The sequence below is a fragment of the Larus michahellis genome, chromosome 6, assembly GCF_964199755.1.
Source record: "Larus michahellis chromosome 6, bLarMic1.1, whole genome shotgun sequence".
NCBI classification, from domain to species: Eukaryota; Metazoa; Chordata; class Aves; order Charadriiformes; family Laridae; genus Larus; species Larus michahellis.
Genome location: NC_133901.1, coordinates 5,409,277 through 5,434,125, shown reverse-complemented (window position 1 = coordinate 5,434,125; position 24,849 = coordinate 5,409,277). Strand labels below are relative to the sequence as shown.

General features: G+C 44.5%; 2 protein-coding genes and 1 non-coding gene across 10 annotated transcripts in view; 2 read left to right on the top strand and 1 right to left on the bottom strand.

The window, feature by feature from the left end:
- The first annotated feature begins 4,992 nt into the window (after window positions 1–4,992).
- Window positions 4,993–21,098, top strand: MYNN (myoneurin). 2 transcript variants are annotated; one of them, XR_012587517.1, is made up of 9 exons: window positions 4,993–5,548; window positions 6,227–6,525; window positions 8,451–9,253; window positions 11,170–11,329; window positions 12,072–12,250; window positions 12,528–12,611; window positions 13,046–13,132; window positions 14,849–15,170; window positions 18,755–21,098. XR_012587517.1 is itself a non-coding variant. In XM_074590972.1 (8 exons), the coding sequence occupies exons 1-8, from the start codon at window positions 5,303–5,305 to the stop codon at window positions 15,115–15,117; spliced, it is 2,127 nt and encodes a 708-aa protein (XP_074447073.1). In that variant the 5' UTR covers window positions 4,993–5,302; the 3' UTR covers window positions 15,118–18,726. The 2 variants fall into 2 exon arrangements, 1 of the variants encoding a protein (XP_074447073.1); XM_074590972.1 differs by lacking the exon at window positions 18,755–21,098 and having other exon boundaries at window positions 14,849–18,726.
- On the top strand, window positions 5,010–5,082 carry TRNAV-AAC (transfer RNA valine (anticodon AAC)). Its single transcript has one exon. It is a non-coding gene; the product is annotated as a tRNA-Val (tRNA).
- The window catches only part of LRRC34 (leucine rich repeat containing 34), a 17,099-nt gene continuing 8,515 nt past the window's right edge, over window positions 16,266–24,849 (bottom strand). For 3 of the 7 annotated variants that reach the window (XM_074590980.1, XM_074590981.1, XM_074590982.1), the window contains exons 8-11: window positions 24,319–24,473; window positions 24,071–24,226; window positions 22,730–22,856; window positions 22,011–22,446 (exon numbers count right to left, since the gene is read on the bottom strand). In XM_074590980.1, the coding sequence (XP_074447081.1) occupies window positions 22,243–22,446; window positions 22,730–22,856; window positions 24,071–24,226; window positions 24,319–24,473 (642 nt within the window). In that variant the 3' untranslated portion in view covers window positions 22,011–22,242. Of the gene's footprint in view, window positions 17,262–21,385; window positions 21,497–22,010; window positions 22,447–22,729; window positions 22,857–24,070; window positions 24,227–24,318; window positions 24,474–24,849 lie in introns of those variants that run through there. The other 4 variants (XM_074590977.1, XM_074590976.1, XM_074590975.1 and 1 more) reach the window with 3 other exon arrangements.

The following is a 24,849-nucleotide window of genomic DNA, read 5'->3' as shown; positions in this document are numbered from 1 at the left end:
TTACTTTGGAACAAGAAAGAACATTACCAGTGGCAGAGACAGCACTAGTTTTAGCTAGATCAGGTTTATTAAGTGACATTCAGATTCCACTACCAGGAAGGACCTATACATCTTCAAGTGTGTGATGTTGGACTCTCTCATTCCCACTTATTCTGGCAACAGAAAGTTTCCTTCGAACAGAATTAATAATATGAAGTACCCGAGTTCACTCCCACCATCTGTGCAAAGGAAAAACAGAAAAAAAGAAGGCCACAAGATGGCACTGGCCAAACACTCAGGAAATTTCTAAAGGGTTGGTAAAAACATGAGCATTGAGTCATGCCCAAGCCCAGTTTCTAGGGCCATGTCTGTTCCCCGCTGAGGAGAGACCTGCAGTGCGGCAGTGGTGCACGCTTGGTTTCCATCACGCAGGGCACCCACGTGTGCCTGCATTTCTGGTAAATCTTCTATAGGTGTTTGATACTGACTACAGAAGCATGGAAAAGGTTTGGCCTGCGGTAAGGGCTACCAGCAGAGGTAACCGAACAGCCTGTTTCCATGATGGTTGAGTGGCACAGCACAGGATGTCTGCCCTGCTCCTTGGCCTGCAGCAGGTAGGTTTGCTGCACAGCGGGCCAAGGCCTCCCCAGAGAGGAACGTCCGGGGACAAGCCCTGACACTTTCCCCCTCACAATCCCTCCTTCCTCACCTCAGCAAAACATTTGTCGCTCATGCTCAGAGCCTTGCATGTTTTTTGCAAAAATTCAGCTCCGTGCTCCCAAAGTCGATGAGTAAAACTCAACATTTCTTAAAGTCGATGGATAAAATTCAACATTTCTATGTTTCCACTGCCGCAGGGCTCTCCCAGATAAGATCGCAGCAGGCGGCGGGGACCCAGCCTTCCCACCGCCCGTCCCCTGTGAGGTCCGGGGTGGGGGGATACAAAACAAGCCTCTGACACTCTGGGGTCTCCGGTGGCCTCGGTTCGCCACCGGCGTCCCCTCAGACCCCGGCGGGGCCGAGCCGCACCGCGACCCCGACGCCCGCCCGCCTCAGCGGGGCCGCGCCGCCTCATGGCGGAGGTGTGTGTGTGTGTGTGCGCGCGTGTGTGTGTGCGTGTGTGTGAGGCGAGGGGGGTCCCGCGCTGCCCACCGGCGGGAAGCGCGAGCCGGCGGGCGCTTGTCGGAGCGGCGCCGGCCGCGCGCCCCACGGCTGAGGGAAGCGCGGCGGGTCGGGTCGGTGGTCGCCGCTCCCGTTTTGCTCTGCTGGGGCTCCCCCCGGCGCGGAGGAGGAGGCGGGGGGCGCGCCCCTCTTCTCCCGGCCGCCGCCGAGGCTGACAGAGGCGAACTCTTCGCGGCGGCAGTGGCGGGAGCCGGCCGACCGCGGCCTGAGGACGGTGTGGCGGCGGGAGCCTCCGCGGCGGGCCCCCGGCTGCGGGGCAGGGGGGGACATGGGGACCCCAGGGCGGGCCGGGGTGAGGAGCCCCCTCGCTGACGTTTTTTGATAGCAGACCCCCTTCTCGTCCTGCTCCCCCCACCCCCTCCCAGCTGCTCCCCTCGCCCGCTGAAAGTCAGCGAGTAAAACAGCGGGCGGGCGCGGGGAGCGCGGCAGCAGCCATTAGGGTTAGTGACACCCGGGACTCCCCACCCGCCACGCGATGGGGGGCGCCCCAGCCGGGCATCTTAAAGCCTCCGCGGCCTCGCCCACTGCGCCTCCATTGGTCGGAAGGAGGCACCCTCCTCCGTCGCCATTGGCTGAGGCGGGACGAGGGGGCGGGAGGGAGAGAGTGGCGGGAGTTTGGAAGGCTGGGGACATTCATCCGCCGGCCGAACCACATGCTGCCGGGCGCGCGCCTGGCCGTGCCCCGCCCCGCCCCGCCCCTTCCCTGCGACCGGGGGCTGCGGCCGGGCCGGGCCGGGCCGGGCCGGAGCCGGGACCGGGGCCTGGAGCCGGAGCCATGTCTGGGCCTGGGTCTCCGAGGAGGAACCTGGGGTCTGGGGTTTAGGGCCGGGACTTGGGGACTGAACTCAGGGCCGGGCTCCCCGTCCAGTCCCTGCCCACCTCAGTCGAGGACTCCTGGGTGAGGAAGCAGGCCCAGAACCCTCCCTCAACCCCCCGAAGCGGCGCTGGGCCAGCCCCCTGCACACTGTGGGAAGAGGGAATTTATCTCTTCTATGGTATCTCCCTGTGCAGGGCACATTGTCCCCGTGTGGTACCTGCTCCCAGCCTTGGGCGCTGGCTGTCCTGCCTCCGCTGCGTCACCTTCCTCATGACGGTTCTCCTGTGTTTGCTTTTTGACCCCGAGGTTTCCACGGAAAAGCAAGGCGTTTCAGGGCTGCACAGTTTTGCAGGAACAATGGAGCTTGAAGGAACAGCGTAGAGCTCTCAGTCTTCCTAACTTTACTTGCAGCTACACTGTACAGCACTGTTCTGTTAAAGAACCTCTTTGAAAACATATTTTACATCTATTCAGAAAGACGTATCCGTGGACTAAAAAGGAAGTGACTGTGCCAGAAGTTATGATTTTTATTGGGCTTCCAAAAGGCATGCTATGGACACAGATTTCCCCCTAGGTACTGGCTTCCAGGAAGCTATAATCTCAGGTTCTTTTGCACAGAGGGTTAAGTAAAATCTGTTATAAAATCAGCTGTATTTTAGAAACATTTTCTGTACATCAAGTTAGTCTCATCCTCCCTGTACTTTGCTAGGGTGATCTGCATCGGCTGGAAGGCACTGGGGAAGCGAGGAGCATTCTGTCCAAACTGAAAACTTCCTGTTAGGAGGAGCACTGACTTTCACCTTAACACCACCTGGGACCACGCAAACGTATCTCCCCATTTAAGTGCTCAGTTTTATTCCAAGGAAGAGGCTGAAACCACCAGAAAGGACTGGCGTGGAAGTGAGTCCTTCTGCCAACATCACGATGATGATTCATTCATGACAGAATTGGAGCAGAGGTTGTCAATCCCTGGTGACTCTACGCCAACCTTAGGAGGGTGAAAGTGGGTTTCAGGACAACGAAACCTTTGATTCTGACCCATAATGTCATGGCCACCAGGAAGGTGGTAAGTTTTTTTTCACCTCACCAGGATCCTTTGTCATCTCTTCCTCGAGGCTCAGGCTCACAGAATTTTTCTTTTATGCCTTGTACAAGCAGCTCCTCAGCTGTGGTGACTTGTGAGAGATGCTTTCTGTCAGACTCTGTGTTAGGTGCTCTGTAAGATCACAGCTGGCCAGGTCAAGCCAGAGAATGCCATGGGGCAAGCAGTAGCCTTTGAAGATTGGTACGCTGTGGATGACACCATAACTGGAATCTGTCACACAGCCTGTGCTGAGACCTGAAGCACAGAGTGTGAGCCCAGCCTGGACAGACACACAAAGCCAGTCCATCAGCTTGCTCAGGGAGAGCTCTGCCATTTTCTTTGGATTAACCAGCGTGTTAAGCAGTCCCTCAGTCAGAATCACCGTCTGCTCACTACTTTTCATCTTCAGGTCATAGACATTCTTCGCCACAGCCTCCCTATCCCCCCAGGACATGATAATCCCACAGGAATCAAACAAAATACAGTGGCACTGGACAAGTCCACTTCCACCCCAGCCTCCATGGCAACACCAGCATCTGCCCTTGGTCAGGATAGTCTGTTTGGGGATGTTCCAGGTAAAGGACATTAGGAAAAAGCACTGCTTGTACACTTAAATTAAGCGTGTTGTTTTGAGAAAATACTGGAAAGATATTTGTCCCTTTCACAGGCCAGGCAACTTCAGCAGCTGTCAGAGCTGAGACCGTTCTGCTCCTCAGAGAAGGTTATAGCACATTACCTAAACAGGATCTTCCTTCTTTAACTGTGGTTGTCAAGCAATGACTGAACATATTATTATACCAGTAATAATACAAATTTGTTAGTTAATTTGTAGTTTGTGTTTTATTAATTTCTTTATAATTATTAAAATTTAATCCTCGGGGCCAGCTGAAGACCTTGCAGGAATGAAAAGGGTGTTATTAATATTGGGGCAATATGTGATCGGGCAGAGAAGTGGCTGCAGTCTCAACCTTTTCACACTGGGTGCTACAGGTGCGCACAACGGACCTGGTGATGGTGGTGTGCCACTAAGAACACAAAGTGCATCCCCACAAGAGTTTTTCCATGTGGACCTGAGAGATGTTGCAAACATGAAAAGAGCTAGTAAGGGCACTCATTTTTCCCAAACGCTCTGTTGTGGCATCCTTGTGGATTACACACGCATCCTTGCAGCTATTAGAAACCTCTGCATGATGATGGCAGGAGTGTGAAGAAATCTTGCAGCTGCCACTGCCAAACTCCACAGAGTACTGTCACTGCTGGCTTTCAACTTTCTTCTGTTTCCCCTTTCCCTTCCCTGTCACTGCTTTCTTCTGGAGCCTTTCCTATTTCATTTCTCTTGGCTTTTCTTACTCCCCCCCCCCGACTGGCTGGGGTTTGGCTTCTGTTTCCCTTTGCAAAGGATGGCAAAGCTAAGTTATAAAGCTATAGCTCCTTCCAAGATCAGGCATTTCAGTGCCTGCTGTACCAGAAAATCCAGGAGGATTAGTCATTTCCTCTCGTTCCAAGCTCCATCTGTAGCCAGAGGCCTGCGGAGGAGACGCAGCCTGAGGTAACGCACTCTGCGCTCTCGCTGCTGCTTTATTACCCAAACGACTCCCTTTCCCCTCGTTGGCTGGGGCTGCCTTATTCTGATTTTTGACAAAACACACGCTGAAACTGCCCCGTTTTGTTCCTGCAGTGCTTTACACCTCTCCTTGGCAATCCTGGCCGGTTTGTCCTGCTCATCCCACCCGCGTTTGCTGCTGCCGCCGAGCAAAGATCTCGGTCGCTCCCTGCTCCTCCCATTTCCCGGGGCTCGCCGGCTCCTTTTGTTGGAATCTTGGAATCTTTCTCCTTTCTCTGCGCTTGTGCAGGTCCTCGGGTGACCCGGCGCCCTGGCAGTGGTGTGAGGCACGGCTGAGGCGGCCCGCCATTAGCAACGCCGCCGTGAAAGACCCAGCACGCCGCGTTTCCGTAGTGTAGTGGTTATCACGTTCGCCTAACACGCGAAAGGTCCCCGGTTCGAAACCGGGCGGAAACAGCTGCCGGCCTGGCTTTTTTTTTTTTATTTCCCTGACGGTGCTTTATCTAGCCGGGGTGCAGAGCAAAGGTCGACGCTGCGGGAGCTGCGTTAGATCATCCCGGCCTGTCCCCCGTGTTACACCCCTCCGGTCCCCCTCACCGTCCGCCGCGACTACGTCTCCCAGCAAGCACCGCTCCTCGCCACGCTAACGGCGGGCGCTGCCGCGGCGCGCTGCATCATGGGAGATGCAGTCCGCACCTCCCCGACCCTCCCGGGAAGCCATTCACCGCCCAGCCCTGCCCGTTCCCATCAGCGGGAAGGGTCGTGGACCCGTCCCCGTTTCCCGCCGTGCCACCGCTGCCCCGTAGCCCCGAGCCGCCCTCAGGAGCGGGACACCGGAAGCCCGTCCCCGGAAGCCGCCCTTGGGGCGTCATCAGAACATGGCGGCCTGAGGCGAGGGCGCCCCTTCCCTTCCCCTCCGCAGGTGCGTGAGGCGCCGCCGCCGCTCTGCCGCCGGACACGGGGGCGGCCGCAGACCGAGGCGGGCGGGACCTGGGCACGGGGGTGGCGGGGTCGGTCCCGGGTGAGGGCCGCGGCGGGTTACGGCGCTGTGGGCCCCGTCTCGTCCCGCGGCGAGCCCGATCCGGGGGCGGCCGTGGCTGCCTTGTCCCGCCAGCACGCCGTCTGCTCGCCTGGAGCCCCGGCGGCCCTTCCTCCGCCGCCCCGGTGACCGCTCGGTTCCCCCCGGAGTCTGCCCGTGCCCCGGTCCCAGCGGCGGGGAGCGGGGCCGTGTCCCCGGCAGCGTCCGCCCCCGCCGTCGGAGCCCCGTTCGGTCCCAGCCTGGGGTGGAGGAACGTGCTCCTGGGACCCCGGTTTTGACAGGGCAGCTCACCAGCTTAGGCGAGCTAATCCTCTCATCTGGGTGGGGGAGTACCCACGCCTCTGCTCTCTCCCCCTTGCTTTGCCTCTAAAATTAGCAGCTCCCCACGTTAAGAAGGATCCACCCATCTCACTGTACCTCCTACAAAAGCGCTGCTGCACAAACTACCCCGCAGGATTAGAACACCGAGGGTCTTGTAATAATTAACTTACTCTGTTAGGGGGAGAAAACAAAGTTAAATCTTGCACGTAAATCAATTTTTTTTTTTTTTTGCTTTCCCAGATCAGAACAAAGAGGCTGCAGCTCGTTATCAAAATGCAGTATTCCCATCACTGTGAGCACCTTTTAGAGAGACTGAACAAGCAGCGAGAAGCCGGCTTTCTTTGTGACTGCACCGTCGTTATTGGTGAATTCCAGTTCAAAGCACACAGGAACGTGCTTGCCTCTTTCAGCGAGTACTTCGGTGCATTTTACAGAGATGCGTCTGACAATAATGTTGTTCTGGATCAGACCCAAGTGAAAGCTGATGGATTCCAAAAACTCCTGGAATTTATTTATACAGGAAACTTAAACCTCGACAGGTAACATACGCTATTAAAGGGGGAAAGAGAATAGGGAAATACACTTTGTGTTAAGGCAGTACTGGGTTTTTTGTTCTTCGTAATAAGTTCTGGAGGACAAATAATAGCAGGTGTGGTACATATAAACAAGTTGAAGATCATGTGTTTGTGTATTTTAAAATACCACGTGGTATGTGAGTGCCACACCAAAGGTATGTTGTGTGATATTTCACTGATTGATAGTTTCACTTCCTAAATTTTTTGTCTGGATTGGAAGGGATTAACGATCTTGTGTAATCGCCAGGAGAGGGAAGGATAAGTGTATTCTTTCTGAAGCTGGCCTGTAGAAGTCTATTTTTGCAGAGAACACCGAAACTTTGTACGCAGTAGAGACTGAAGTTGGAGGAATGGATGATGATAGGCATGATTTTAAAAAGTTACTTTTGTTAGAATTTGCATGATTTGTTACTTAAAATCTTGTATAACAGTGCCCAAAATGAGTCACAGAAAAAGTGTTTCCCCTCTTACTGCATTGATTTTGTGCACATTGTGTTATGTCACGTAAAGTGAGGATTCTTTGTAGTGCTTCTCTCTCAGGGAAAGAAAGACATTATATGTCGCGAGGGAATTGTGACTACTTAAAAGTATGTAGCCCAGAATTTCAACTCCTTTCTCCATGTGTGCTGTCAAATGCATTTCAAAAAAGCTTTGTTGCTATTGATGCCTGAAAACTCATACCTGATAATTTAAGTACACAGATGCAGGATGTTCGTTGTTGCTTTTTTAATTAGCTACAAGCTTTAACAGTAATAGAGCAGTGTGCACAGCCAAGTGGTGAAGTTAGCGACTGATGCTTTGCAAATTACGTGTGAGCAGAAGCGTGCAGCATTCTCGATGTCTGTCTGGGACCGCAGCAGGAGGGTGTCTGGATTCATTCTGAGCGGTTGAGATCTCTGAAGGAAGAGGAAAGTGAGAGTACGGTTCTTACCCAGGGAGAACTATTTGACTAAAGATGACACCTGCAGGTCTGCCCACGTCATCTTGTGCTGTGCCCTTTTAGGTGTCTGCTGCAACTGTCTGCAAATTCTGCTGTCTTCTGCAGTGGGGGTTGCGTGAGTGACACCAGGAGAATGTGCTTTGAACTCAGTGCTAGTGTAATACAGGATATTAAAACAGTTGTATTCATGTACAGAGGGTAAATGTGGCTCGTTACTTACCGTGTAATAGATTGTTAGAATGACAAATGGTTGTTTACCATTAATCTCTCTTTAAAGTGCTGTAAATCCATAAATTCATTGGTGGTACGTGTTGCCACTTTTCCAGGTTATTTTTTCTAAACTATGAAGACTTGTGTTGCAGGAACTGAAAAATAGAGCGTAGTAATTTAAATCAGGACTTCCTTCGTCTTAATGTTGTCTGTGTGCAGCTGATACAGAATTAGGACTGTTTGCAAAATGTTTTATAAAACAAGATTAATACCTGCCTCGCACAAGTGCTGAGGTGAATGCGCTGCTTGTGAATGACTTCAGACTTTTGGCAGAATTATAGAATGGCAATTTATGCATTTTATTCTCCTGTTTTATTCCTTTGTGCTGTGATTTCTGAGCCTTTTGGACCAACAGCCCCATGTCTAGCCTCACCAACTTACGATTGGACTTTGAACTTAAAAATTCTACAAAAGGCACGTAACTGAAAATAAAATTCTCAGTTTTGTGCATTTGCAGACCCCACTAGGCACAGGCCATCAGTTCGGGAGCAGTCGTCATACTAGTGTCTTGTGGCACTACAGCACGAAGAGATTAGATCTTGCTGTATGTGTTCTCAAAGTTACATTTTCTGACAGCTTAACTTTTCTGTAAGTGTGCTGTCTGTACTTGATCCAGTTGGTACAGAAGAAATGTTGGCTTTGTCCAGGATATTGTCACCCAATTCTTGTTTTCTTGCAGCTGGAATGTTAAAGAAATTCACCAGGCTGCCGACTATCTCAAAGTAGAAGAAGTGGTCACTAAATGCAAAATCAAGATGGAAGACTTTGCTTTTATTGCCAATCCCTCTTCTACAGAGACATCTAGCATCACTGGAAACGTTGAAGTGAATCAGCAGACTTGCCTTCTGACTCTCCGAGATTACAATAATCGGGAGAAAGCAGACGCTGCTTCTGCAGAGTTGGTTCAACCACAGGCAAAGAAAACAGCTTTAGAAAAGAAATCTCCTCAAACCAAAAAGCGAAAGAAGAATTTTAGCTCCCCCAAAAGCACACAGAATAAATCTGTACAATATCAGAACGATGTGACTGAGAACACATCCATTGAAATGTTTTTGGATGCAAATAAGCTGGCCACCCAGATCACGGAGCAGGCTGCCCGAGGCAGTGATAACTCTGAGCTGCAGCTGGCATCTGTGGTGGAAAGTGAAACATTGGCAGCGCAGGATATCCTAGTCCAGACTATTGCAGCAAAACAGAAACGGGGAAAGCCTCAGCAAAGCTGCGCGCTGAAGGAGCACTGTATGTCCAACATAGCCAGTGAAAAGAACGCTTACCAGCTGGAGAGTTCAGGGGAAGAGCTTGACCAGAAGTACTCTAAAGCTAAGCCGGTGTGCAACACGTGTGGAAAAGTCTTTTCAGAAGCCAGTAGCCTCCGTCGACACATGAGAATACACAAAGGAGTGAAACCGTACGTGTGTCAGCTCTGTGGGAAGGCATTTACCCAGTGCAATCAGCTGAAAACCCATGTAAGAACTCACACAGGTAAGCTGCTGGCCTTGTCTCGTGGACTGTGGAGACCTGTCGTCACAGCCTGTGAATACGGGACTACGAAGGTCTTTGCATTCTGACTTCTTCCTCTAGAAATTTTGTCTGCTGCTGGTATGCATACAGGGATAGTACCTATATCCTGGTAGCATGAAATGTTTCGGCATTTTTCAGTACAAAATCGTAGTTTCTACTTTAAATAGGTAGAGAGGACTTTATTAGTCTGAGCATCTCGATTTCTGGAAAGATTCAGAAGAGCTGGCTACCCTTTAATTCTGTAGAGTGATGGAGTGCCAAAAACTATTGCCAGTAGAGCATGAAAAACTCACAGTACTTGATACCAGAATTTCTGTTGCTTTTTTTTAAACTTCAAATCCTAATGTATGTTTGATAACAGAAGTGGGAAAAAATGCAATCTTGTGACAAGTAGGTAACTTCTCCCACAGGGCCTTCAAAAAATGTAAGGGAGGTCATTGAATTACTATAGCGTTTGGGATTTTATTTAGTAAAATGCGCAGCTGAAATGCGTGATGGCGTTGTCATCTCTGCATTCAATAACATTAGCAGGAGTTTGTGTGGTATCAAAAGCTACTGAACAAAGCATCAAAGAGAAATCAATTGTGATCACTTAAACGTTAAGACAACATGCCTGACTTAAAAAGATTATGAACAGCAAATTGCTGGAGCCTGGGAAGATGTACGGGAGAAGTACTGTGCTTGTTTGTCTTTGCGTATGTTCTTCCCTAGAGATGAAAGACTTGATGCCGGGTTAGTTTGTTCTTCAGGCTGATGTGGCAGAGCTGTTCTTCTGCTATTGCCTTTGCTGCTGTACTTAGCCCAGTGAGCAGCAGAGGGACCTGGTTTACATAGTTTTCTTCCTTTTGTGGTTGGCATTCAGAATTCTGAAGTAACAGTGAATCAGATAAAAAAAAAAAAAAGTTTATTTTTGCTCTTTTTCCCCTTTGGAAAACTCTGAGTAGAGGCCAGCAGTGGAGCTCTTTCCAGTAAGCTGTGAAGAGGTGAAGCAGGAGGTGTTAAGGTGCAGGAGCAGGAGAACGCCTTGCTCTTTCAGTAACCAAGGGAGAGGATTTCAAATATCGTCAGCCAGTGACTAACCAAAGATTCAATGTGTAAGAAGGAGCTTGTGAGCCATATTCAGGGACAGTTTGCTGGTAGGAATGTCAGCTGTACTTTCTGCCTTTGAGGATATTGTGCTGGGAATTTTTGCATGAGTAGGTAGGGAATTTCACAGTGGTGGTTCCTAGGTGGCAGGTGAGAGGTCTAATGCTTTTATTTTTGAAGTTTGCATGTACACAATATACTTAAGAATTATTGCGTTCTTCATTTGATTGTGCACTGCCGCAGAAATGCAGAGATAGGCTCTTTTATATTGTCAGCTAAGACTGCAGAGTTGCACGATCCATTACGTGAGACTATACGTATTGACCACTAAGAGAACACGAATAGTCAGAGAAGCAGCTGTAGCATTCTACAGCAGACGCTAATGAGAAATTAGTGAGCACTAGACTGCACATGGCAGACCTGTTGCTGTTTGACAGGCAAGAAAAAGCAGATGATTTATGGATTGTTCATCTTGAATATTCAGAATCATGAATAGACATAACCAGCAAAAAGTCTGAAAATGTAGTAGTAGCATTCTTAAAAATAATGTGGGGAAAATGGCATTGTTAAAATATTATTACTTTTTTTTTCCCAAAAGATAATGTGTTCAAAAATAGTCTGTTATGTGCTGTATTCCTGGCACGTTACGCTTCAGTGGACTGATGATGGGATGTTCCAAGATGTTATTTGTAAGAAGTATTAGAACAGATAACTGAGCTTTGGTCAGGTAGTGGATTGAAAAGCTTTCTTATGTAAACACAGAGAGCACAAGGGTTTTATTTTTTCGCTAGGGGAGAAGCCATACAAATGTGAACTGTGCGACAAAGGCTTTGCTCAGAAGTGCCAGTTAGTGTTCCACAGTCGGATGCATCACGGAGAAGAGAAACCGTACAAGTGCGATGTCTGCAATCTGCAGTTCGCAACTTCAAGCAATCTGAAGATTCACGCCAGGTAGGCAAAAGTGAGATCCTGCAAATGCTTACCCATGTGTTTATTTAAACAGAATAAATTGCTCCATTATGAGCAAGAGTTACACACTCACGTAATTTGGTCATTTCTACTCCTTTTCTTGTGGGTCTTCTCTCACTCTGCGTAACAGAATAATTACATCTACGTACTACTACATACTACAGAATAATTACATCTACTACATGATCTGTGATTTATGCATGTTACAGCCTACGCACAGGTATCCTTATGGCAATGATGCGGGTCTTTTTGTTTTGTTTTGCTTTGTTTTAAACTGCTTGTAGCACCACAGAAGAGAGAGTCCCTTGATGGGAAGTGAAACAGAACAGTTCTCGCTGTTCATGTCTGTTTGCATTTTTTGGCAAGAGCAGGAATTATGTTCCCTTGTTAGGAATCATCATTTTATCTCTTCAGTACACAATGATGCAAAACGTGCTGAGTTCTCCTGGTGCATGTTACACGTGCAGGGCCTGTAGTTCAGTTCAGCTGCCATTGAAATCACGGATGTGCTGATTCCTAGAATCTACAGCCAATGAATTTCACTCCGTGAGAAACTGCTAACTCAAAACCAAACTCACGCGTGTTACTTTTTTTTTTTTTTTAGTTCACAGAGCATTAGCACAAGGAACTTTGGGGATAAAGTACTAATTGAGGAAAGTTGCTTAATAGTGGGTGTTGCTTCCCTTTCTGCCAGGAGATCACTGATGTCTGTGTTCGTTCGCAGGAAGCACAGTGGCGAGAAGCCCTACGTGTGTGATCGGTGCGGTCAGCGCTTTGCCCAGGCCAGCACACTCACCTACCACGTGCGTCGGCACACAGGGGAGAAACCTTACGTGTGTGACAGTTGTGGAAAAGCTTTTGCTGTCTCAAGTTCTCTCATCACCCATTCCCGAAAACATACAGGTATGGGGAGACGGAGCACTGCGGGAGCAGAAGAGGCCTGGGGAGGGAGGACCGGCTGCCTGCAGAGGGGTTGGAAATAGGTGATGAGTAGGAAATCTGTAGCTTGGGAGTTACCGCTGGAGTTGTCATCCGGCTCCGTTCTCCTGTTCTTTCCCTTTGACTCCAGTTTAGGGAGCTCTTTCTCCCATTGGACGTTACCTCTGTTTCATTTTGATTTGTTCTATATGTGTATTCTGGTTTATATACTGAAATAACAAACTCCTTGTGTTTCCTTTAGGAGAGAAGCCATATATCTGTGGCATTTGTGAAAAGAGTTTTATTTCCTCTGGAGAGCTCAACAAACATTTTCGGTCCCATACAGGTCAGTTTCCAGACAGGCTGCTTCCTGCGCTATAAATAATATTCTGCCTTTACCCATTTGCCTTTAAAAGACACCATATTGTGGTGTACTTGAAACTTGCAGAGTTTCTTAATTTATGTATCTCTCTGTCAACATAATTTAAAGAAAATATTTGTGAAATTTTTCTTAATTGCCTTTTTCAGACTAATATCTGTGTAGCTGCGTAGGTGTTGATGTATGATAATGGCTTTACTACTAATGCTTGGGGTTTTTTCCTTAGTTTTAATCTATTATTCTGGAAACAATTCTATTCTGAATACAGACACGCAGACAAAATAATAGAGTTACAAAGCTGTATTTTAAAAATATAACATTGAAATCCCGTATCCTAACCTTTAACTATGTTTTCTTTCATTTTCAAGATTGTTCTAAGTGCCAGACCATTTTTTTTTCAGGTGAAAGACCGTTTATCTGTGAAATGTGTGGAAATTCTTATACAGATATAAAAAATCTTAAGAAGCACAAAACGAAGGTTCACACAGGTGAGTTCCTTGTGCAAAGAAAGTTTAAGAAACTACATCAACTGTTTTGTTCTTCAGTACTGAATAACATTTTTTTTTTTTTTGCTCATCCAGGCCTATAATTAGAAAATAAAAGATTTTTGTAGAGTAGCTGTCTTTAGAGCCAAAAGCATCTGCTCTAGAGGTACCCAAAACTTTTAAAGCATAAAGTACGTGCTTTAAAGTAGATTCAAGACAAATTTTCAAGCATTTGCATTGCTATAACGAACACACGTTGAGCAACATAGAAATAGGTTGCTGCTGACAAGAATTTCTGTATGTGAGTATTTATTTTCTTGTCCAAGTAACTTGTGAGAGCTTCCCACCTGAAGGCATAGTCTGAATTGTAGGGAATTTTTTTCCTCTTCTGAATATGTCAAAGGAGTACGTCTTTCTGAGGGTAGTAACTGAGGTGAACAAGGCATACTGGTTACAAGAATTACTTTACACCTTGAAGGCACGAATATTTTTAATGCAACAGTGAAAGATTTGCTTATATGTGCAGTCTGTGTTAATCCAAGTCTGAGCTGGATTAGCGAACACACAAGATCAGACAGCTGGCAAAATGTTCCCAGCTGCGATTACTGCTCTTGAAGGACTTTTCAAATACATTCAATTCCTATTCTAGATACCAGATTTTGACTAGGAAGAAATTTGACGTGTATTACTTGCCTGTGGTACCAAGCACAGAGATACTCAGATAGCCAGCGTCTTTAAACACTGGCTCCATAGACCTCGTTATCCATCCGTCCTTAAGTGTATTAACCATAATTCCCTTGCTTCTGTCATATGGAAAAGGGAGTAATAGTTGTCTGTGTACGTCTGGATTGGGACAGATGGAGCAGGCGAGGGAGAGGATGAGAAAATGGGTCGTACGCAGATGCAGCTTTGAATGTCAAAAGCTTGAGAAGCCCCATTTAGGAAGGGGAACCCCAGTGGAAGCAAAGGTGAGGTGAGAGCAGCAGCGAGCGTGGAGAGGGCCTGGCAGAGCCCAAGGGTGTGAGCTGGGAGAGGAATGAGAAGGTGAGAGACAGGAGCGCCGCAGACAGGAGTGCTTCACCACTGAAGTACCAGGCCCCAGAACACGCTTTGGTAGAGGAAGGGTCAGATATCCGATGTGGCTTAATCAGAAAGCAGCCCAAGAGCAGTGGCGGACTGCATTCAAACAGGAAGGCAATGAGGAATCCGTTAGCAGTGACTTCAGTTAAGAATAGAAAATTCTCAAGTGCTGGATAAAAACCATAATGGGTCTGGCTGGAATGGAGTTAACAACTGTTTTCTTCCAAAGAAGTTTACGGATACATGGTATGTTGTACGCTTGGATGTGGCTGTGGTTCTTAGATTTTCTGGGGCGGAAAATCTCACGGAAACCTTCGTAATTACATTTTCTCCAAGGCTCCTTTGTTCACTGTGATGTTAAGGATTTGTTATCTTCTGTACCGTGCCAAGTAGCGACTGAGTTGGAATCCCTCATCTGTCTAGTTGTGATGCTACAAGCAGGAGAGGATGTGATTCTCAATGCTTACATCGTGTTTACAGCTCATTCGGGCTTTGTGGCACATTGCAGCCACTGATAGCCCACCTGCCCAGGCAGGTTTTGACAAACCAAGTGTTTTTTTTCACAGTCAATTGAAAGGGAATTTGCAGAATTTGCGCAGCGGCTTTTGAACATTTCTTTCTTTTTTTATTTTTCGGTAGGATCTGAAACTCCCCCTGATTCTAATGCACTTGATAATTCTTTCAATGAGCAAGAATCCATTCAGAGTCAGAAAAGTCCTTTATCGGAGTCCATAGATGTGAAACCCTCTGAGATGTCTTTAGCACTTCCTCTTCCCATTGGGACTGAAGACCATCAGATGCTGCTTCCCGTGACGGGTAGTCAGTCTCCTTCATCAGAAACATTGCTAAGATCTGCTGTGACTGGATATTCAGAACCTCAGTTTATTTTCTTGCAGCAGTTATACTGACAGTGCAGTACAGAGCCGTCGAGGTAATTTGGCAGCGACCTTGCATACCTTTGGTAAGATGAACATAATCAAGTGAGCAGTCACACTTCTTGAATTGGACTTGTTCTTTTTTTTTCCTCTGTGTAAAGACGCGTGTAAGGCATTCCCGTTGTGCAGTGCTGTCTTTCGGTTTTTGTTGAATTGTGCTCATCTACAATCAAATTTCTATTTGCAACTAACGCTGATTACCAGGAGACGATTCCTTTCCAGCAACACCTGCCTTAAGAATTCTCTGCTAAATATGTTAATGTATTTTGGACATCTCCTGCCATGTTCCTGCTGATCCGGTGTGTCACAATGTCATTTGAGAGCAGATGTGTTAAGCCATATTTGATAGTTTAAGAACATTAACCCAGAGGTGTAAGGGGAAAATCATAATTTGAATGTACTAAGAAGCTTGTACTCCTGCATTCCGAGGTGGTATAATGGTACATGATGGAAGGCAGGCCAGCACTCTGCTGAGGTGCTCGCAAAGAATTGCTGTCTGCCAGAAGTAGCCGTCTTCAGTTGAGGTCTGGCCACAAAGTTTTGTGTGTAATTTCCTGACAAAAACAATCCTATGTTTTTTTTCTGTAGTGTGGTAAGTCAGAGGGTTCGAATGGCATAGATACTACCGGGTATTCTTTCCAACAAGTCACTTTCTGGTTGTTTTTTTTTTTTTTTTTTTTTTTTTAAGTGAATCCAGCATTGTTGTATCTTGTCCCAAATTTATTTTTCACATCCCTAAAATGCCCTGGTTTTGGCACAAACAGCAACATTTGCTCAAAAGGAGAGCTGGAACACTTATGTTGTAGGTGAGACGAAAAGATGCATTAATTGTGAGGCAATGAATCATAGCGTCATAATCCTTTTTTTACAGTAGTGCTGCTGCTTCTGCTAGTCAGTAGGTACAAAAGAGGAAATAAATCCTGCCCTTCACTGTGAAAATAATAAGTGAGCGCTACATGAGGGGGCGTTAAAGAAGAATACAACAGAGCAGATTGATACTCTTCCAGGCAAGGTTTTGTTAGAGTTTGACTGCTTTGTTTTAATTGAAGTATTTATGTATTGCTTTACCTCTCGTGTCACTCGTCCACAGTAGCTGCACAAAACTGGTATCTAGCAAGACTCATGTAAAGGTATGTTTTATTACTAGCAATGTAAATTTTTCAAAAGCAACAATTTTAGTGTGTTGGTAGGGTCATTAGTTAAAGACCAGTTGACAAGAGGAGTACTTTCATACTCCGTTTTGCCAGTTTGTGCCATTAACATAATGTAAGCATTATTTAAGTAATCATCAAATAGTAAGGAAACGGTCATAATACTGTACCAACAATTTATTTAAAGATATTATTTGTTGGTTATTTACTTGGTGCTAGCATTTTATTTCCACTGATGCCTTGTGTCCAGACACTGATAAATAGAAGAGCATAGGAGATACCTCTTAACTGATTCTGTTCTACACGGAGTAATAACTAATCTGCACCTTAATTAAACAGACTTGTGAAACATTTCTTGGAGGATTTCATTTAAATATTCTGCGAATGGTCCCTTGACTCCTGAGCGTGACTATAGAATTATTTAATTTTTTTCCCCTCTTCCTACATGTTTGTATTTGTAAGGTAATAGACCTTTCGCTTCTTTGTGTTGATCATCTTAGTATGTGGCGTGTTTAAAACTCTGCTTCTTGATCGTATATTTTATGCTTTAATATATGGCCAATTTGCTGATGAAGTCTACCACGGAGAGCAAGGAGTACAGCTGTGTTCACAGGGAGTGTTCTCAATGCAGGCATCTCTAACGCTGTCCAGCAAAGCTGATTATTGCCACACCCCCCCCGACTTTTATTTGCTTTGCTTATCTGTACCGTAACTACAGCTGATGTCCTTCATAACGCTGGCAAAGGGCAATGGATGAAGTTCTCTGGTTGTTTTTTTTGCTGTTTGTTTGGCATTTCCCCCTGTTGTCCCCTGTTTTCTTTTTTAGCTTCTGTTGTTCATGTAGCACCTGAAGGATTCCTTAGCCTTGCCCTTGAAGACTGAAGAACAACAAATATCGGGATCTTGACTCCATGTAAAAAAAGCAAACTGTGTGTCACGTGTCCTAAGGTTCTTCACTTTCTCTTTCTGCAAATAGAGCAGAAATCTTGGGATAGACATAGGCTTAGTCATGAGTACTGAAAAAGAACAATACCGTAGAATTGATAAATTTCTTATTTAAACAGCTTTGGAAGAAAAACTAATGATACGCTGCTGTTAGCTGAGGAAAAGTAGCTGAAGATTAACATATCCAGGATAAATGTCCACAAGAGAGAACTAGCTCTGGAAAAAACAAAGAAATTTTTAAAAAATCACATTCCTACATAGAAAATGCATTCCATAACAATGTTTGTTTGGACTGTTTTTGTATTTCTAAAATTATAGCTTATTACTGTATTCTTAGATTTCAGACTTTTTTAAAAAATACAGTGCTTAGATTTATACAGGATTTGTTTAGATACTTATAACGATAACACTTGCTTTATTAGTCATTTAGTTTTCTTTATAGACAAGAAGATAATCATTATTTTTTACAAGACAACAATTTTAACCTTTCTTAATAGAATACACAGACTTATAGTTTTGTCTTGAAGCAATAATTTAGTGACCTGCACTCTTGAGTCCCCATCTGAGAGTCTTGATTTTTATCCTCATCTTTCGTGAAGATATCTCAGCTGCTGAGGTATGATCTCTATGAACTGTATTCATTTACTAGAATATAGATTTTAAATATATATATATATATATATATATAAAAAAAAAAACCTGTAGGTGTTTTCAGGCTGGGTGCTGTAGGACCTGAAGAAGCAGGTCTGTACTGTACCTTTTGTCAATAGATGCATGGAAATCAGCTGGACATCTAATTCCTAGGTTTAAGGATTCTGAGTTCATTTTGGAGGTTAAAGGTTTATAACAGTATTGATAATTTCTGTAAGGGATTAATGTGGGAAAGCATGCAATCTGTTTAGGCAGACATCTCTGTCTTGAGATCTACTTGCAAAACGAAAGGTAAAATTTTAATAATTCCATTAACAGTAATTTAGAGAAAACAAGATGATTTCTCACAGCGTTGTTTCAGTACCGTTTCAGTCAATTTCGCACTGAAGTCGGTGCAAGTTTTGCGTGAGTAGGTTGTTCCGCATCCAGCAACTTCTCAATTGGCTATTTGGAAATACTTACGTGAGAATAGCTCCTTGTATGACACTTTCTTCCAAATGTGTGCCTAAATGTGGGCACAAAGCATTCTGAAAGCGTGTGTTACAAAAAAAGCTCAAGGATGGACAAGTCCCATGTTAAGGATTTCAGGGCTGTGATCTTGGAGAGGCTATCGGTAAGCCTTGCAGAATTAAGGTCAGATAAGGACTAATAATTGATTTTTTTGGTTAAATTATTTTTAAAATATCTTTCATGTATATACAGTTTTTCCTCTGTTATTTGTATATAGCTCAACTCTCAATTTTATAATCCCCTGGGAGGGGAGGGAGTTGTACATATTTAGCCTGAAGTGTTTTATGTTAGACTTTAATAAACTTGGTTTGTAATTTTCCCCTCACCTTGTGTCTCCTGTTTCTGACTGCAAGGGTTAGCAACAAAAGGAGGAGGGAAGCAGTCTAACGTTACCACCATCACAGCACCCCGTCAGGAGGACGCACGGTAGCCCTTCGCGCCGCGTAGTAACACAGCAAGGATTACTACGTTTTCTTCTTGGCAGTAAACACACTTGACTTTTCTCACAGAAAATATTTTGGGTCTGTTCAAACTGAATTAAATTAAACTTTATTCTAAATGCAATCTAGTATAATGACTCTTAGGTTAATTTTTTTTGTACTTGTTTGTTTTGGGGGTTTTTTTACAGAGTACTTTGAAGATGTACTTTTTGTGCTAAAGTAGACATTCAGAGAATTTCTTTATCAGAATTTGTATCTTAACTTATTTTTACTAGATTGTTTTAATTTTACAGGAGGTGGTATTGTGGCTAGAGCAGAGAGTAGGACTTAGGGGACCTGCGTTTTACCACTGGCCTGCTGGATCACTCATTTTCCTTTAAACTGGGGCAAAAATGCTGCCTTTCAGCAAGGCGCTGTGAATTCTGAAAGCTGAAACAATGGTTTACAGAGCAGGATTATGCTTGTGTTTGCTACTAGAATAACTTACTCAGAAGACTATGGCAAAAACTTCTAGCCTATGTAAGTTCTCTCATTCCAAAGAACACAAGATAGACCTTGTAAGAATTTAAAGGTTTGGTTTTCAGAGAAAGGCAAGCAATAAATTTCTCTGGCACTGGCCTCTTTAAACAATACAGGTTTCTGCATAAATTATTAGTTTGCGGGAAGCTCTTTATACCTAATTCAGTTAGAATTACTCTGCATCCCTTTCTTACAAAGGAATATCAAAATAAGCTACAACGCATGAGCTATTTTTATGGATGTTGTCAATAATGCAGAGTGCTCTTTTGGGCTAAGCATCTTGCTGTTAAATAAGGGTTCAGAGAGAGTAAAAATATTTCAAAAACATACACTAGCAAAATAGTAGAGTTGGGACTGACTTGGTAGATGTGGTTCCCTGTTACCACAGCAGATTAACGAATGTCATTCATAGAAGTCAATTAAGACTTAATTTGGACAATGAAATTAGCCTTGAACTTCATATACAGAAATAAAGATATATGGAAAAAATATAGCTCGATCTAAATCTTATAGTGGTCTTTCTGGCAAGAAATGCTACCATCGGTGTCTCAAAACAGAGCGCTCTCTCTAGACTATCGGAGTATAACCTGCAAAGCTCCAGAGCAGCAACACTCAGAAAAATACCAACTTTGATAATACAGGCCTATCTCATTTTAAAAAATTTATGAATTTTCAGAGCATGCAGATTCATTCTCAAACAATCACATTTTTTGTATCCTCAACTTTTGTTATCGTGGCAACAATGTTTCTGTGTAACAACAGTTAAAACATAAGCTCTCTGGAACAGGATTTTCTCAGTGCGACCTATGGACTTTGTGCTAAACAAGACGGCTACAGGTTAAGATGTCCCTGTGCAGGCCACAGAGATAACTCACTTCTGGTCTCCTGCTCTGCCCTCACCATTTGGCTGTCACATTTGTTAAGCTGTTCCGTGAAGAGAACATGGTGGAACTCCTGGTCTGGAGGGTGAAGAAAACTTGATCAGATCTTAAACACTGTCTCTAGCAGGCAAGAAGTTTGAGGGGGCAGAGAGAGACCTCCACGTCAACTTGTGTGTAGCAGAACAAACACACCTGCTCTGGGGGCTCACCTCTTAAGTCATCTTATGATACCAAGTGCTTTTTGGGCCAACAGAGCCTGACTAATTCGTGTTTGAGGCCAGTGGGGGGACAGGGAGAAAGAAAAACCTAACGCTGACAACAGCTATCAGCACCACTTTGGTGATTTCAGCTTGGTGCAGCGTATCCATCCCCCTCCCTGTCCATACACTACCACCGTCATAATACAGAATCAGAACATCAGCAGTTACATTGCTGCTGCTTAAGTACTATCGTTGAAATTACTTTCCTGTCTTTTACCCCCTCACACTTCATTCTTATAGCTCTTTTGCCTGCGTGCACATACATTCAGGGATTATTCTGTTACTTATTCTATACTAACTTTTAATAGACACATTTAGACATGCAGAAGACTGCACTAGTGAAAGCCTTTGAGCAAACCTCTGCTGTCCTATTTGGTGACTTTTTCTGTTTAGGAGCATCAAGCCAGTCACTGCTACAGGTACAAGGAGAGTGGGTGTACAAAGGAAACAAGCTGAGTGATTCCCAAACTTCTAAGAAGTCTGTATCCAAACCATTAAACGATTTCTAACTACCATTATATGCGTATGTTGTCTTATTCACATGTAGGAGTTGCCACGTGGCTATAATGATACAAACCTTTTTAAACAGTTCCAAGAGACAGGAAGAAGTAATGAAACCAAGTTTGATGTGTTTCATTTGTAGTGCAAGAAAGAAGTACATGTTGCAAGTGAGTCAAAATACCATTTATATACCAGTAAACTAGGTTCACTAGCTTTAAAGTTCCAGCATTATAGCGGTTTAATGCTTCAGTTCATTTAACTTGATTAAATAAATAAAAAAAAATCACTCTTGGATAAAGATCAAAAGCATGCCATTACTAAGTCAAAGGAGAGAGTATATAGAGCACAGTAGCAACAAATGGGTTTACCCAAACCTCTCTTACCTTCAACGGGAGCCTTGTACAGCATATCTGCTTTGCAGTCAAGCAAAGCTGCTGCCCAGGGGCAGTCCGGGGTGTAAGTTGTCGGTTTGATGTACCTGTCTGTACTCCAGCCTGCAGAGACACAGCGACATTACCTGTGGGCTCTCCGTGCCACATGGAAACCTGACTGCAGACACCACAGCCCAGGAAGGGCAGAGAAAAGCTCTTCCTCTGCGGCTGCCACATGGTAGAGGAACCCTGTGGTCCCGACACTCCATCCATAGGCTCTGCTGCTGCTCTGAACCAGTCCCTCATCTTTTTAAAATAACAAACACCAAATAAAAACCCTGATCTGAGGAGGTCTCCTACTAGAGTGGAGTAGTTCAGCTGCCAGGAGTTAGTTCATGCCTCTGCACTGCTGCAGTCTCTGCTCTTCACGCACCTCTGGTCAGTGGCTGTTCTGCTCCCTGTTACTGCTAAGAATACCCAGTGTCACCCTTAGTGCGCTCTGCCATGGTGAAAATGTTTTCCTCTTAGCTTATTATACTAAATTCATCTATCACCTGGGAACCCTGGAACTGCATCTAATTGTGGTAAGGCAAAGGAGATGATAGTGTGCAATAGAAACGACTCCAGCAAAACTAATGCATTTCTGCATTAATAGGCTTTTAATAGCTTGGGCATTTTTAGCAACAAATTTTAAGGTCACTGGTCCAATATTTTATCTCTAATTCCACTTCAAGTGTTTTTAGATTCCTTCTAGATTAAAGACTCTGAAGAAAACAACGTGCAGCGAGTTGGATACTGATATAATCTATTTTACAGAAACAAGATAGGCAAACTTCAAGCATATGGAGCGCATCAAGCTGCCACCTCACTCACAAGTGTTCTGAAACCGCTGCAATTGCCAGACTGGCATTGGCGTCTTTGTTTGTCACCTCCCCACAACTTGGTGTCCAGTAGTAATGCTTCTTAAGGCCATGGGAGAGCTCTGCCAGGTGAACGTGCCCATCTACTTCATACGGTTCCACATCCGTACAATTAGGTTTCAAGCGGCCCGTTTGAATTAATTCTGAAAATGCCTGAAATGAATAAGAACAAGAACGTGACATGTCGTATTTCACTTTGACTGCAGTGAAGGCTCTAGAAGATAACACACAATAAGCAAGTACTTGATCATTTCAGTATGCTGATGTCCAGTGAGTCTCATTACAGCACCACCGTATTATAATTATTTAAAAAAAACCCCAAACCAGAGTAAATCAGGTATCTTGTTCACGAATTGCCATAGTAATCACAATTCTAAAACCAGAACAAACAAGCAGAACCCAACCCTCTTGGAAGAGTTCAGGAGCAAACACTTACCATACAGGTGGCTTCATCAAATTTGTTCCCCCAAATGTAAATATAGGAAAGTTCCATGTTTGTTTTCATCGCATCCGAAAGAGCTACAAGTCCTTTGCCACTTATGTTGTTGCTTACCACTGACAACCTAAACAGAGAAAATAGTTAGGCAAATGTGTGCCAAACCACCGAATTCCCATCTCTTAGTTAAAACTAAGAGTTTAAACTAAGATTTATTAACACGAAGGGACTTATTTTATACTTTGTCATTATATATTACTATATATCATATATTGTATGTAGATTGACATTTTATATTTGTTATTAGTAAGATAATTTTTTTTATTTGTGTCAAGTCCAGTCCTACTATAAAATATTTTTCAGGTAGCTAAAGGCGGTTCGGACTGTGGACTTGTTGCATTTCTCAAGGCGTTTCCATGCCTCTTGCAGCCAGATTGTTCACTGCTTAGTTCTTCAGTGTCAGTGACTTGGCTGCGTGGTGGCCAGGCCTCATCTCTCGTCTGCTTTGAAGCCCAAGCCTTGGCATTTATCCAGGCTAAGCTTTGATCTTTGTGGAGTGGCAGTTATTTTTATATTAGTGAACCTGGAAGGCTTTCAGAGGCACCTAGCAGCCGCCACCTCCTCAGTCTGCTACTTAAAACTAATGGCTTCAGGTAACACCTTTGATAAGCTTTTACATCCTGCCGGCACAGGGTTTAATGCCAGCTGCAAAATACACCCTGATGGAGAGATTACGGCTCTTTTGGGTTCACCCGGAAGCAAACAGAGGATTTTCTTAAGTATTGAAGATCAGAATCAACAAATATAGTGCCTTATCCTTGCATGGGGTCTGAGTATCTTAAAATTCTCAATACGTACAGCTCTTGGTTTGTTTTCGTTTGTGCGCCACGGGGACCTACGCTTTAAAGATGCAGAAAGAACTAACAAGATCTAATTGCCTTCTCCTACACACACCCTCCTTAGAATGACTGTAAAAGCTGTGAATCACATGTAAGATGAACCACTACAAAACTGATCTAAGCATCAACCCCAAAAAAACCCTAAATAGAATAACAAGCATATGTCAGGCCGCACAAAAATGAATACAAGATGAAAAAAAAAGAAAGTACAAGGAAAAGGGGATAAAATGAGTTATGTGTAGGCCTGGCAGTGTGGGAAGGTGAATGCGAGGTGTTAGCACATGGGACTGAATGGCACGTCTTGGCCTCGTGTTTTACTCCTTTAGCTCACGTGAAGCTACAGGGGACTTCATTCAGTTACCAAAGTAACTCAAAGTCTGAGTTTCTGGTACTCTGAGTCATTACACCTGCAAGTCTCTGGAGGAGAAGTGTAAATACTAACGCCTGAAGAGTCCTGTTGTTCAAAGCCAAGGTTTCACTCAGGTAGATGGCTCCATCATCTTCTATTCGGTTTGCACGAAGATCTAGGATTTCCAGGGTCTGGTTCCGCTTTAGTAGTTCTACCAAAAATTTTACACCATCACAGGTTATTTTATTACTGAAAGAGAGATGCACACATTTTTTTTAAAAGGGTGCTAAGAAAATGAGTGTTTAATGTTAGTCAGGGCTCTGTCGCGTCATAACTCTTACCAGCTAAGATCGAGGTATCTCAGGCTGGAGTTTTCATACAATGCCTCACACAGTTGCTCTACACCAAAGTTTTTCATTTCATGCTTGCACAAGTGTAGTTCCACAAGAGAAGAGTTATTTTTCAACATCAGAGCTACATGAACTGTGGTCTCTTCCTAAAAACATACACTCAGTTTGATCAAGCTGTACTTTAGGATAAGATACCGTCTCGTTTCAGTAAAAGGGAGATGCACAACTTAACAGCAAGGTTTGGTCATCAGTAGTGTTCTGTTTTGTATATTTGAGATTTGTATTAAAAATAACCAGGAATCAATATATTATGATAATGCTGAAATTTTAAAAAAAAAAAAAAGTACCAGAAAGATATTTGCAGATTTACAGTACTATATACATCCCTGCAAATATCAGAAGCATCACTGTTTGAATCATGTCTAATCAGTTTTCCTCCCCGTCATTGCTCTTAAAAACTGAATGTTTGAGTCAGTCTTCACTAACATCAAAAGTATTTTGTCGTGACCCTAATCTGTTATT